The sequence below is a fragment of the Geotrypetes seraphini genome, chromosome 1, assembly GCF_902459505.1.
Source record: "Geotrypetes seraphini chromosome 1, aGeoSer1.1, whole genome shotgun sequence".
Classification (NCBI taxonomy): Eukaryota; Metazoa; Chordata; class Amphibia; order Gymnophiona; family Dermophiidae; genus Geotrypetes; species Geotrypetes seraphini.
Window position 1 is genome coordinate 210205214 of NC_047084.1, and position 12890 is coordinate 210218103.

Consider the following 12890-nt stretch of genomic DNA (forward strand, 5'->3'; position numbering starts at 1 on the left):
TCATTCCAGAACTGGAGGTATTTAAATGTCTCTATTATATTTCCCCTCTTCCGCCTTCCTTTCAAATATACATATTGAGATCTCTGTTCCCAAACTCTTTCATCATGAATTGGAATCAAAAAATAATTGCCTTTGGTTGTCTTAGGCTTGACATAGGATACTGAGGAGTTGAACGTATTACTAGTCCACTATAAGGGGAATAAAGTCAACTCAGAGCTGTTTTTCTCTAATTCCATTGTCTGGCATAAGGATTTACAGAAAATAAATTAAAAGCTAAGTTTAAATTTCACCTTTATACATGTTGATGCTGACTACATTTGAAGATTTACCTTTAAGTTCCAAAGGCACAGCCTTAGAAGGTATTTCAGGAAGAAAATATAATCAATACATTTTGTCATTAGGATTGGCATTTAGGAAATAAAACTGATCATATTTTTCTTACTAAATTTCATTCTAGGATCCTAATGAAGATACAGAGTGGAATGACATATTAAGAGATTTTGGGATTCTTCCCCCAAAAGAAGAACCCAAAGATGATCTGGAAGAAATGGCTCTACAAATGCAGAAAGAAGCAGCAGGTACATAAGACTTTTTTTTTTTTAATCAGCTTTCAAATTGGCATGGCTTAAAACAAACTTAGAGGAAAGGGAAGATCAGGTACTTACCTTGATAATCTTTCATGTAAATAGGCATATCATTCTGGAATCTGTGGGTTGTGACCCTCCAATCTGTGAAATCTGGTGTAGAGAGCCTCATTTAAATTTTTCTGCTCTGTCTTTCCCCAGTTTGTATCAAAGCAGATGGTCAGCCTTAGAGAAGAAACATAATAGGGAGAGATACGGGGACTCACCCCGAGAAACAAGTTTGTTCTGCTTATATCACAACATTTAACTTAAAATAATCATGAAACCTTAAAATATTTAACCGTACAATGAGGTGAAATGAAAAGGCCACCTACCTGAGTGCAACCTGCACTAACAGTCTTGGAGTTCTGAAAGATACCCCCTTGTCTTTTCAAAATAGCAGTAGTTTTCCCTATCCTTGGCAGTGCTGGACAGGGGAAAAAAACAAGGAATCTGGTAATATGGATATGTCTGAGACAGCAAGCAGGCTAATGCACATCTGACAGGACGGGCTTTCAGAGTGATGTGCCTATTTACTAGAAAGAATATTATCAAGGTAATTACCTAATCTTCCCTTCTAGTGCAATAGGCACATCAATCTGGAACCCGTGGGATGTAGGTTATGGTAGGGATGGGTGGGAGGGGGTTAAATTTTATGATTTAATATTAAACATGATAAAGATTCAAGTGATGTATTCAATTTCAATTGTCATTTATTGATACACTTGTTGTAAGATGTAAAAATGAATAAAGATTTATTTAAAAAAAAAGAAAGAGGGGACTGCTCTTAGTGAAACCCCTGCCTCTGAAACCCTGAGAAAGGGCTCTCTGCAAGATAAGGCCTGTAGCTCAGACATCTGTCATGCTGATGTGACTGCCACTAAAAACATTGTTTTAACTGTCAGGTCCACCAATGACTCCATCTCCAAAGACTCATATGGAGCTCTAGTAAGAGCCCATAGAATGAGATTAAGACTCCACGTTGGAAAAGGTTGGCACACTGGATGATGTAGACATAATGCTCCCTTCAAAAATCTGGACACATCTGGGTGAGAGGCCAATATCCTTCTATTAGTCTGGGATATAAAGCACAAGAGACTATCTGTACTTTGAAGGAGCAAACCGCTAGTCTTTCCTCAAACCCTTCTTGAAGGAAAGCTAGAACCAGCGACACTAGTGCTGTGATTGGATCCTCACTCTTCTGGGCACACCAGCCCTGGATGTACCTCCAGGCCTTCACATAGGCGACCATGGTTGACTGCATCTTGGACTTTAGGAGAGTGGCCTCTGAATAGCCTTTTCACACCAAGGCTGCGTGCTCAAGAGCCATGCCGTAGGATCAAAGCATTCCAGATCTTCCAGGGCGATTGGGCCCTGTGAGAGCAACCCTGGATGATGGAAGTCTGAGGCCCTGGTCCCACTTTAGATGGACTAGATCCACATAGCATGGATGCCTCAGCCAATCCGGTGCCATGAAATCTACTAGCCCTGGATGCAGGAACATATACAGCTGCCCTGTTTCTGGCCATGGCTGCACCAGAACATCAAGGCCTATGCTTCCTGTGTTGTATCTTTTGACTGAAAAACTGAGCTGTTTTCTTGTTCTCCAGTGACGCCATGAGGTCGAATATACTGGATGCCCCCACCAACATATAATGGTGTCGAATGCTTTTTGAGATAGAGCCCATTCTCCAGGATCCAGAGTCTTCCGGTTTAGGAAATCCACTTGTCTACTTCTGCTACATGTGCTACTGAAAGGGCCAACAGGTGGATCTCCATCTACTGAAACTGCATTTGGGCCATCAGCTGTAGTTGAGCACTCTTGGCGCCTTTCTGTTGATTGGCAGGCCACTGCCATTGCATTGTCTGAGGAAACTCATACCGCTTTGCCCTGCAGCAAGTTTCAGAGTGCCCACATTGCCAAGCAGATGGCTCTCAGCTACAACTGGTTGATCGACTACTTCCTGTGTGAGAAGAACCAACATCCCTGCACCGGGAAACCCTCACAAATGAATTCCCCAACCATAAAGGCTGGCATCCATCATCAGGATCACCCATGTGGAGATGCAAAGCAGCACTCCCTGGGATAGAGATTGTGGCTTCAACTATCAGTTCAGACTGTGACCCAAGTCTGTTGTCCAAGGTAGGGGGACCAGCGGGATAAGAGTGCATCCTGGAGAGTGTGTAAATGGACCTTGCCCAGGGGACCATGTCTATCATTGCCATCATTGATCCCAGAATCTGTAAGTAATACCAAACTGTCGGTGCTGGCCTGTTCCGAAACTCCCTGATCTGATGCATGAGCTTCACTCTGTGATTTCCGGGAGAAAAACTTTGTTGTCCTTCATGCTGACTGAAGATCTAGAACATTTAGAAGGTGAGTAATATGGGATTGATTTAAATCTTGTCCAAATGCTTCTTTAAAAAAACCGTTTATTGTTTATTGGAAAAGCATGTGGCATTATCTTATGATACAGTACTATTTGGTATGTCTATGAGGAAAAAGAGCCAAATATCATCACATAACAATAAACTTTTATTGATAATGACAGGAGTCGCCATTCAGCATATCACAAGTAATTGGAAAAATTACAGTAGACTCAATTACAATTTCTGGTGGAACTCATTATGTCACATATATAAAATGGAAAGAGCAATAGCTATACAACAAGGAAGCTATAAGAAATTTAATAAAATTTGGGAACCATTAATTTCTTATTGTAATGAGTAAACACCATTTTCTATTGTAATATACACCGTCTAATGATTGGGGGAGGGGGGAGGTATATTTTACATTTTTCTTATTGGGGAAATAATAGAGGAATGATGGGAGGGGAGGGTGGTAATTTTATGTATTGTAAGATAAATCAGAAAGATTGTCAAGTGATGTGTTTAATTGTATTGTTTTATTGTTTGTGCACTTGATGTAAGATTGAAAACAAATAAAGAATTAAAAAAAAAAAAAAAAACTCAAAACAAACTGTTAACATAATTTTGAAAGATTTTAAATTTGCCTCTAATCTCAACTCTCGTGGCATATGGTTCCATAAATTTGGAACTTCAAAGTAGAACGCTTTATTTCGAGTAAACTCCCACCTAGCTCTATAAACAGAGGGTATTACCATTCTATTATCTTGAATAGATCTCAAGGTTCTTAGTGGCAAATAAAGAATCAAATATGAATGTAAATAAGCAGGCTGTAAAGAATAGAAAACTCTATGTGCAAGGAATAGAGCTTTAAATTGAATTATATAATGAACAGATAGCCAATGATATTGCAAATAAAGAGGTGTTACGCTATCAGATTTTTTCTTAAAGCCTAGAACTTTTATTTCAGTGTTCTGCAAAGTTTGTAATCTTTTCAGATTCCTATTTGAGGTCCCCAAGTACACAATGTTGCAATAATCCAATTTTGAGATTATTAAAACATGAAGAAGGGTATGTACCGTATTTTCACGCATATAATGCGCGCGTTATACATGATTTTTACAAACCGAGTATAACCGTGCGCGTTATATTCGTGAGCGCGTTATCCCCTTTTTTTTTTTTACATAGTTCCCCCCCCCCCCGACGTCTGATTCACCCCGCAGGACCGCTCGCACCCCCATCTGAAGGAACGCTCGCGCTCGAACACGCACCCGCACCCCCACCCCAAAGGACCGCTCGCACCCCCACAACCTCCCCCCCATCATGTAGAAGCTGCATACCGTCGTCCTGCTGCTTTCTCTGCCGGCGGTCCCGCCCTTTCTCTGATGTCAGAGAAAGGGCGGGACTGCCGGAAGAGGAAGCAGCGTAGACGCAGGGCTAAGAGAAGGGGAAGGACCGCCGGCAAAGGAAGCAGCAGGACAACGGTAGGCAGCTTCTACATGATGGGGGGGGGGAGGCTGTGGGGGTTGTCACAAACCCTCTGCAGCGGCGGGCTGTCGTGTGACAAACACAAGGATTCTGGCGTGTCCCCTCTAACCAGGGGTACCTTCAGGACTTTTCAAGGTAGCACTAAGCAACTGCCCAGGCTTGGGAGAGACAAGGCAAGCAAAGGGCTTCAAAATATCACCAGTCCAAACCAAGTTCTTTAAGAAAGAATAATATGTTTATTCTGACCCAGAGGTCAAAAAGATGCAGCATAAAACAAAAATCACTTTTGCATTTCATTCAAAAATAAAGTCAATTGTAAAATAAAGATATCACAAAACAGCAAACTCCTGTAGTTGGTTATTCCTGGAATCATGTGCTCTGACTCAGGATTGCTTTACACTGGTGCTCACTCATAATTCAAACTTTCTCTCAGCATTAATATCAAAGGCATGTAACAGCAGATTTCAGCAGCCAAATAAAGTTTGAAATAAACCTTTGCTGTAAATCCAAATTAAACCAAAACTCTTTAGGCAATATAGCTCTTGCAAACGGATCAGCTTTTCCCTCAGCTCCCTGTGCAGGCAAAACAAACAGCTGAGGGAGATAAGCTAATTAGCTCTTCAGGAACGGGAGCCACAGCAGGATTTCTAAAGTTCAAAACACAAACTTAAAATGTTCTATCTTGAGCTTCTTGTTTCCAAACTTGACTTTAAATCACTTCCATAGTTTAGGATTCAGGTAAGTATTATTCTTAAACTCAAAAATACTCATAAAGTCCAAACCTATCTCACATTCTTCAGGCTTGTTTGCACAGCAGAAAAACATAGGCAAAAGGGGGGAAAAAAAAACACAAACCACTAATGGTTTCCCAGTTACTCACTTTCTTCATTCAGTTTCCATACATTCTGTCTGGCTCTCTAGCATAGGGCCAGCTACTTGTACCTCCATGCTTTCCACACGGTCTGGAATCTGGAAGTTTGAAGTGGGAAGGATTTCTTCCAAATCCTGCATGGGCCAATCTGGCACGGTTGTCTCTCCTGCTCTGCTCCACAGCTCCTCACCTGCCTTAGGCTGTGGGAGTGACTCACCCTGGTCACTCGCTCCTCCTCCTGCTGCTTGTCTCAGCCTGCTTTTAAACAGCTCAGAGCCAATCCCCTTCAGCCTGTAACGGGGGATGGGCTTTGGCTCTAAAGCAGCTTTTCTCTGCCTGGGTTTATCTAATGCAGCTATATTCCTTGTGGCTTCTCTAACTGCCCTAAAGCCCGGAGGCTGCTGTTGCCAGTCTGCCTGCCTCTGCTCCAGATCACTACTGCTCTGATCATAGGGGCAAGGGAGGTCAGTCTCAAGTTGAGCGCCAGAATCAATCTGATCAGCTCTTCTGCACCCGATCCTATTAGGGACCGAACTAGTGCTGGTGCTGGGTTTGTCACAGGGTGTGAGCGGTCCTTCAGGATGGGGGTGCGGATGCGTGTGCGAGCGCGAGCGGTCCTTCGGGGTGGGGGTGCGAGCGGTCCTGTGGGGGGGTGAATCGGACGTCGGGGGGGGGCATCAGGCTTTCAGGGTGGGGACAGGACTTCAAGGGGGGACAGGACTTCAAGGGGGAGAGGAGAGTCGGGGCGGGCTAAAGGAGAGTCGGGCTGGCCAGAGGAGAGTCAGGGCGGGCTAAAGGAGAGTCGGGCTGGCCAGAGGAGAGTCGGGGCGGGCGAAAGGAGAGTCGGGCAACGACGGGAGAGTCGGGGCGGCATGTGCGGTATAGGGGTGTGTGCGGTATATAAAAATTTATTTACATAAATTACAGTTTCCCGCACGCTATACCCGTGTGCGCGTTTTACACGGGTTCGCGGTATGAGTGAAAATACGGTAGATATTTCTCCTGAAATAGTCATCTTATAGTCCTCAAGGCTCTTAATGTGTAAAATCCTTTTTTTTATGATATCTGACACTTGTTTTTCAAAGATCAGCTAATAATCAACCCAAATTCACAGATATCTAAAACTTTTTACCAATGGGATTTTCTTTCTGAAAATTTCAACTTTCAAATTTGGTTGTAAGTAATGTCCTGTAATCTAACAGGATACATATTTCTCAATACTCAGGGCTAATCTATGGTCAGCTAACTATTGGGCAATTACTGTAAGTCCTTCTTTCAGAGGATTCAAATCTAAGCCAATTGGATCATTTTTAGCAACTAATAGAATGTCATCAGCATAACAATAAACTCTAAAGCCTATCTCCTGAATCAAAGAAATAAGTGAAGCCAAGATGTTAAATAATTTAGGAGATAGTGCAGACCCTTGGGGAACTGTACAAGATAGCTGATATTTTTTAGAAGTACAGTGGTGCCTCGCATAACGAGCGCCTCGCACAACGAACGCTGCACACAACGAACTTCATGTCTTGATTCACACAACGAACTTCGTTTCACACAACGAACTTCGTTTCACACAACGAACTTCACACAACGAACTTCGTTTCACACAACGAAGTCGCCCGAGCTGCCGATGTATTGCATCCTTCCGCGCAGGCACTGCAGGCAGTCGTTAGTCACTGCGCTTAACTGCCCTCTCTCACTGTATACAGTCGTCCTTTTAAGATAAACTCAATATTTTTTATATATCATGGCTTCTAAAAAAAGCAGGAAGGTGATTTCTGTTGAAATGAAACGGGAAATAATTAGAAGGAGTGAATGTGGGGTAAAACAGTGTGACCTCGTCAAAGAGTTTGGCCTCAGCAAGACCACCATTTTCACCATTTTGACAAATTTATCTTTTTTTATGTCATCTTAGCATATTTTATGCTGCAGAACGAATTATTTTTTTTAACATGTATTGTTATGGGAAAACGCGTTTCACATAACGAACTTTTCGCATAACAAACTTGCTCCTGGAACGAATTAAGTTCGTTGTGTGAGGCACCACTGTAGATGTCTTTCCTTTTACTGAATATGTCCTATTATGCAGAAAAGATTCAAACCAATTCAAAACAGTAGATGACAGCCCTATAGATTCCAACTTTTTTACCATTAAATCATGGTCCACAAGGGTGTCTCAGATTTCTCTTGCCTCCAGCAAAGATTCACTAGAAGGTCATATGTTTTCAAGTGGAAAAAGTTGGCCATCTAGAGTGAGGACAAGGACCTATATCTGTCCCATACAAAAACTACTTGAATACCTGATGGAGTCAGGTCTCACAACTAACTCAATAAGGATTCACCCTAGTCCAATTGAAGTGTATCTGTACCATGTAAAACAGTGGTTCTCAAACCTGTCCTGGGAGGCCATCTTCCAGTCATATTTTTCAGGATATCGTTAATGAATATGCATGATGCAGTCACCAAAAGTGGTACAGCAAATACCAAATAAACATAAGTATGTGACAGATTTGCATATAATGGAAGTGACAGGCATGCAAATCTGTCTCATACATATACATTAGGGATAGCCTGAAAACTCAACTGACTGGGTTTTCCAGAAATTTATAGAAACTTGTTACAATACATGCATCAACACGTGATACTGCTTAACAATTTATCCTCTAATACTAATTCCTCCCCATTATACTGTACATTCTAACTAGCAATAAGCCATAGGTTGGTTCTTCGCAGAACCCAAGGACAAATATATAAGCACAATAAAAATAGATTTATAGAATCATCCTTGTAATTTGCAATGCCATGATCTACACAGAATTGTATTGTATTTGACAAAATTAGCATACTCTGTGAGAGATTTGCATACAATGGAAGCAGTACGTACAAATTTATCTTGTGGCTTGGTGTATTCTGAAGCCTGGGTTGAGAACCCCTGATTGAGATTACTTTTGTTTGTGTTTTCAGTGAAGCCTTATGAAAGAATGACTCTCAAAGATCTAAAAGAGGCTGAGGATGATCTTGATGAAGAGGATGAAAGAGCTATTGAACAATATAGGTAACATTTGGTCAAAGAGAAGACTATATTAACAAAAAGAATTCAGTTTGGCACACCATACTTACAAAAATGTCATCTCTCCTGCAGCGATCCATCCCTCCCCCTGATACGATCGGGCCAGGAGAGAGCCCAAGCCCTCCTGGCCCCTCCGACAATGATCGGGCAAGCGGGAGCCCAAGCCCTCTTGCCCCGATGTTGTCGGGATGCTGCTGGGCAAGAGGGCTTGGGCTCCCTCTTGCCCGATCATTGTCGGAGGGGCCAGGAGGGCTTGGGCTCTCTCCTGGCCCGACTGTATCAGGGGGAGGGGTGGATCGCTGCAGGAGAGATGGGTCATCTCTCCTGCCGCTTTAGCGATCCCAAGTGCCGCATTTGGCGGCACTTGGTGGTATCGCTATCGTGGTAGGGGAGATGAGTCATCTCTCCTGCCTCGATGGTTGCAATGGGGGGGGGGGTGGATAGGTTGCAGTGCCGCTGAGCTGATCGCGCCAGCCGCCATCAGCTCAGTGGCCCCTTTTTCGGCACTTATACCTGTTTTGGCTTGGTCTAAGTCAAAACGTATAAGTGCCGACTAGGCAACCTGTCAAAAAATTTGGTTATACCTGTTGTACGCCCAGGTGTAGGTCGGCCCACCTCCCGCCCACCCCCCCGGCCTTTCCCCGCCTCTAAAAACGCATCTTTTCGCTCTATGCTTTTAGAGGCAGGGGAAAGGCCTAAGCTGGTTTTAGATACGTCTAAAACCAGCTTTGATTATGGGTACTTGGACAATCAGGCTTTTTGATCATCTAAGTAGTCATTTAGGCCACTTTTAAGACTTTTTTTTTTATTATGAGCCCCATTATGTTCTTCAAAAATAATACATTATATAAGAACAATCTTCTAAATGTGTGCATTGTGTAAGACAGGGGTGCCCACACTTTTTTGGCTTGTGAGCTACTTTTAAAATGACCAAGTCAAAATGATCTACCAACAATAAAATGAAAAAAAACACAAAGCACACTGTATGCAGAGAAAATGTTAATTATAATTTATATTTGGGGGTTTTTTCAAAGAGGTCAAGGCAGATGACTTTAAAATATGCAATGTCACCTCAGTAACAACTATACAAAAATAGACAAATATATCCCCTTCCCTTTTACTAAACCACGATACTGTTTTTTAGCGCAGGGAGCTGCACTGAATGCCCCGCACTGCTCCCGACGCTCATGGGCTCCCTACGCTAAAAACCACTATTGCGGTTTAGTAAAAGGGGGCCATAGTGGAAAATATAGACAGCAAATATAAATTCTCAAAACAGACGGAGAATTTTCCACACCCTTTTCACTTAAGAAGGTGTTTGTGTGTGGGAGGGGGTTCTGAGGCCACTGCTGGGTCAGACCAGTGGTTCATCGTGCCCAGCAGTCCGCTCATGCGGCGGCTCCCAGGTCAAAGACCAGTGCTCTAAATGAGTCCAGCCTCACCTGCGTACGTTCCAGTTTAGCAGGAACTTGTCCAACTTTGTCTTGAATCCCTGGAGGGCTAAGATGTTTGTGAAGCTCTTGTACTGACAGGGAATTCTGCATTTATTTCCACTCTGTCCTCTTCTTTGGAGTGTGTTTTTTGAGTAGATGGGAGTTGTATTTAATATTATATTGTCCTTCCACACTTGTGTTCGTGGATCTATGGTTTAATAATAAGACAGGTATAGAGAGGGCTCATTCAAAGCAAAGGTTCTAGACTTTAAAAAACAAACTTTGTTCAGATAGAGGATTACATCAAGGAATTGTCTGGATGGGAACGTCTGGAAGGAGTAGAAATACAATGGGCAAAACAGAAAGAGTAATTGTAAGAATGACAAACCTTTTTGTTAGGCAAGTAAGTAAAAGTAAGAGGAAAAGAAGGCCACTTTGGTTCTCAAAAGTAGTAGCTGAGAAGGCAAGGAATAAGAGGTTAACTTTTATAAACTACAAAAGATTGAAGAAAGAGGAAGACAGGCAAAAATATCTGGAAAAGTTAAGAGAGGCTGGTCGTGTAGTTAGGAAAGCAAAGATGCAAATGGAAGAAAAAAATAGCAGACACAGTAAAATGGGGAGACAAGACATTTGTTAGATATATTAGTGATAGGAAGAAGTGCAAAAAGTGGCATTGTGAGACTCAAAGGTGAAGGGGAGAAATATGTAGAAGCTGATAAAGAAAAGGCTGAATTGCTTAACAAATATTTCTATTCTATGTTCACGGCTGAAGTGCAAGGAGCAGGACTGCAGAAGACAAACATGAATGGGGATGGGGGAGTGATAGACCCTGATCAGTTTTCAGAGGGTTGTGTTTCTGAGGAGCTAGCTAAAATAAAAATAGATAAAGTGATGGGGCCAGATGATGTACATCTGAGGGTGCTGAAGGAACTTAGGGAAGTTCTGGTGGCTCTGCTAACTGACCTTTTCAATGAGTCTCTAGAGTTGGGAGTGGTACCGAAGGACTGGAGAAGGGCAGATGTGGTCCCTCTCCACAAAAGTGAAAGTTAGGAAGGAGTAGGGAATTATAGGCCGGTAAGTCTGACTTCTGTGGTAAGCAAATTAATGGAAATGCTTTTAAAACATAGAATGGTGAAATTTCTGAAATCCTGTGGATTACAGGACCAGAGGCAACATGGATTCACTAGAGGTAGGTCTTGTCAGACAAATCTGATCAATTTCTTTGACTGGGTGACCAGAGAATTTGGATAGAGGGAGTGCGCTAGATGTGGTGTATTTAGATTTTAGCAAAGCCTTTGACAATGTCCACACAGACGTCCAATAAATAAACTGAGTGCCCTCGGGATGGGTCCCAAATTGATGGGCTGGGTCAAGAACTGGTTGAATGGAAGGTGAAAGAGGGTAGTGATCAATGGAGATCGCTCTGAAGAAAGTGGTGTGCCTCAAGGTTCTGTCCTTGGGCCTGTACTTTTTAACATTTTTATAAATAATGTTGCTGCAGAGCTGTCGGGCAAGATTTGTCTCTTTGTGGATGATACCAAAATCTGAAATACAGTAGACACCCAGGATGGTGCTTTGACACGCAGCTCCTGATTGGTAAGGCCCGACTTAGTGCAGGAAGAGGCGATCGGAGCATACAGCGCGTGATTTCCTGCACTTGCCGGTGCTCTGGCTGCTCTTTCCTGCTTCTCCCGCTGCCCTCTCCAGTCTCCCCCATGAAAAACTGTATTCACAGTTTTTCAAGATTTGCGGGGGTTCCTGGAAAGGAACCCTTGCGAATATCAGGGGAGTACTGTATTGTCTATCAGAAAGTAGATTAACAAAGTAAGAACCTAATCTTTTCGTATTCTGTGTTAAACATAAAACTGTATCAGATTATAAAAAAAGAAAAATCATAGAACTAAGATTAGAAAAGAGCAAGAAATGCTATGAACCAGGCAGACAGGAAAAGTAGTCTGAAGTAATTGCTCATTATAGGTAAAGTCTGAGAATAGTAAGAAAAAAAAGGTTGAAAAGCAGCTTATTAGTGATTTCAAAGAAGGCCTGTTTGTTTTAACATTCCTAGATAAGCTCTTGTTTCTGTCTTCTGTTCAGCCTGTCATCCTGTTTCTCAGAGTTAGCAAATATCCCAAACCCCTGTACTTAGCCCAACTCAGATGACTGATATTTGACCTGTTCTTCTGTAAGCATTATGGAGATTAAAACCAGAGATGTATGCATGTAAGAAAAAATTAAAGTGGTCCAGCTATTGTGCTAATAGTACTAGCATTACATCTTCTTCTACACACTACAGATATTATGTTAGGCCTTAAAACACTAATAAACCTTCTATTTGGAAAAAGAGCAAGTGGAACTAACTGCCACACATCTGAATACAGAAATTACATGTTAATAGAATACCACTTCTCATTCACACACCTAAAATGTAGGCCTTCACCTAATGCAGAACAAGGGGCCACAGTTAGAACTAGACATATGCAGATATAAATTGAATGCAAAACCTCAAGAAGTAAAAACAGCAGTACTGAAGAAAATGCAAAAACATGAGAGATACATATGAGGTCTGACAATTAAATTCATTAATTCATCCTAGAAAAAGTACTACATACCTCATTGCTGAGGTATGTAGTACTTTTTCTAGGATGAATTTTGCACACATCTTTCTCATGCCAAAATTTTCAGTTAAGATTTTCCTGTTTCTCTATCGATGTTTACTTGCTGCCCTGACCTTTCTTCATCAGTTACATTTTCTCTCCCCTCAGAAAAATACACTGTATACTGCTTTTTCATGGCATTATCCTCATAAACTTGGACTAACATGTCTCTGATTTTACTTCTACTCTTGCCAAGTTTAACAATATATTTAATGTTTGTTCGTTGCTCTAATTCAAGCTCTGACATTCTCGCAACAGCAAACAAAAACATGCAACAATAATGAACACCACTCAGCAAGACACTGCCACACGTCGACATGAACACAGTTGAGAGACACTGATATACCATAAGAACATAAGAAATGCCTCTGCTGGGTCAGACCC

General features: G+C 42.0%; 1 protein-coding gene across 4 annotated transcripts in view; it reads left to right on the forward strand.

Moving 5' to 3' along the window:
* Positions 1 to 12890, forward strand: part of PDCL2 (phosducin like 2) — an 88729-nt gene that overhangs the window by 17593 nt on the left and 58246 nt on the right. For all 4 annotated transcript variants that reach the window (XM_033945012.1, XM_033945002.1, XM_033944992.1 and 1 more), the window contains exons 2-3: positions 458 to 578; positions 8314 to 8404. In XM_033945012.1, the coding sequence (XP_033800903.1) occupies positions 458 to 578; positions 8314 to 8404 (212 nt within the window). The remainder of the gene's footprint in view (positions 1 to 457; positions 579 to 8313; positions 8405 to 12890) is intronic.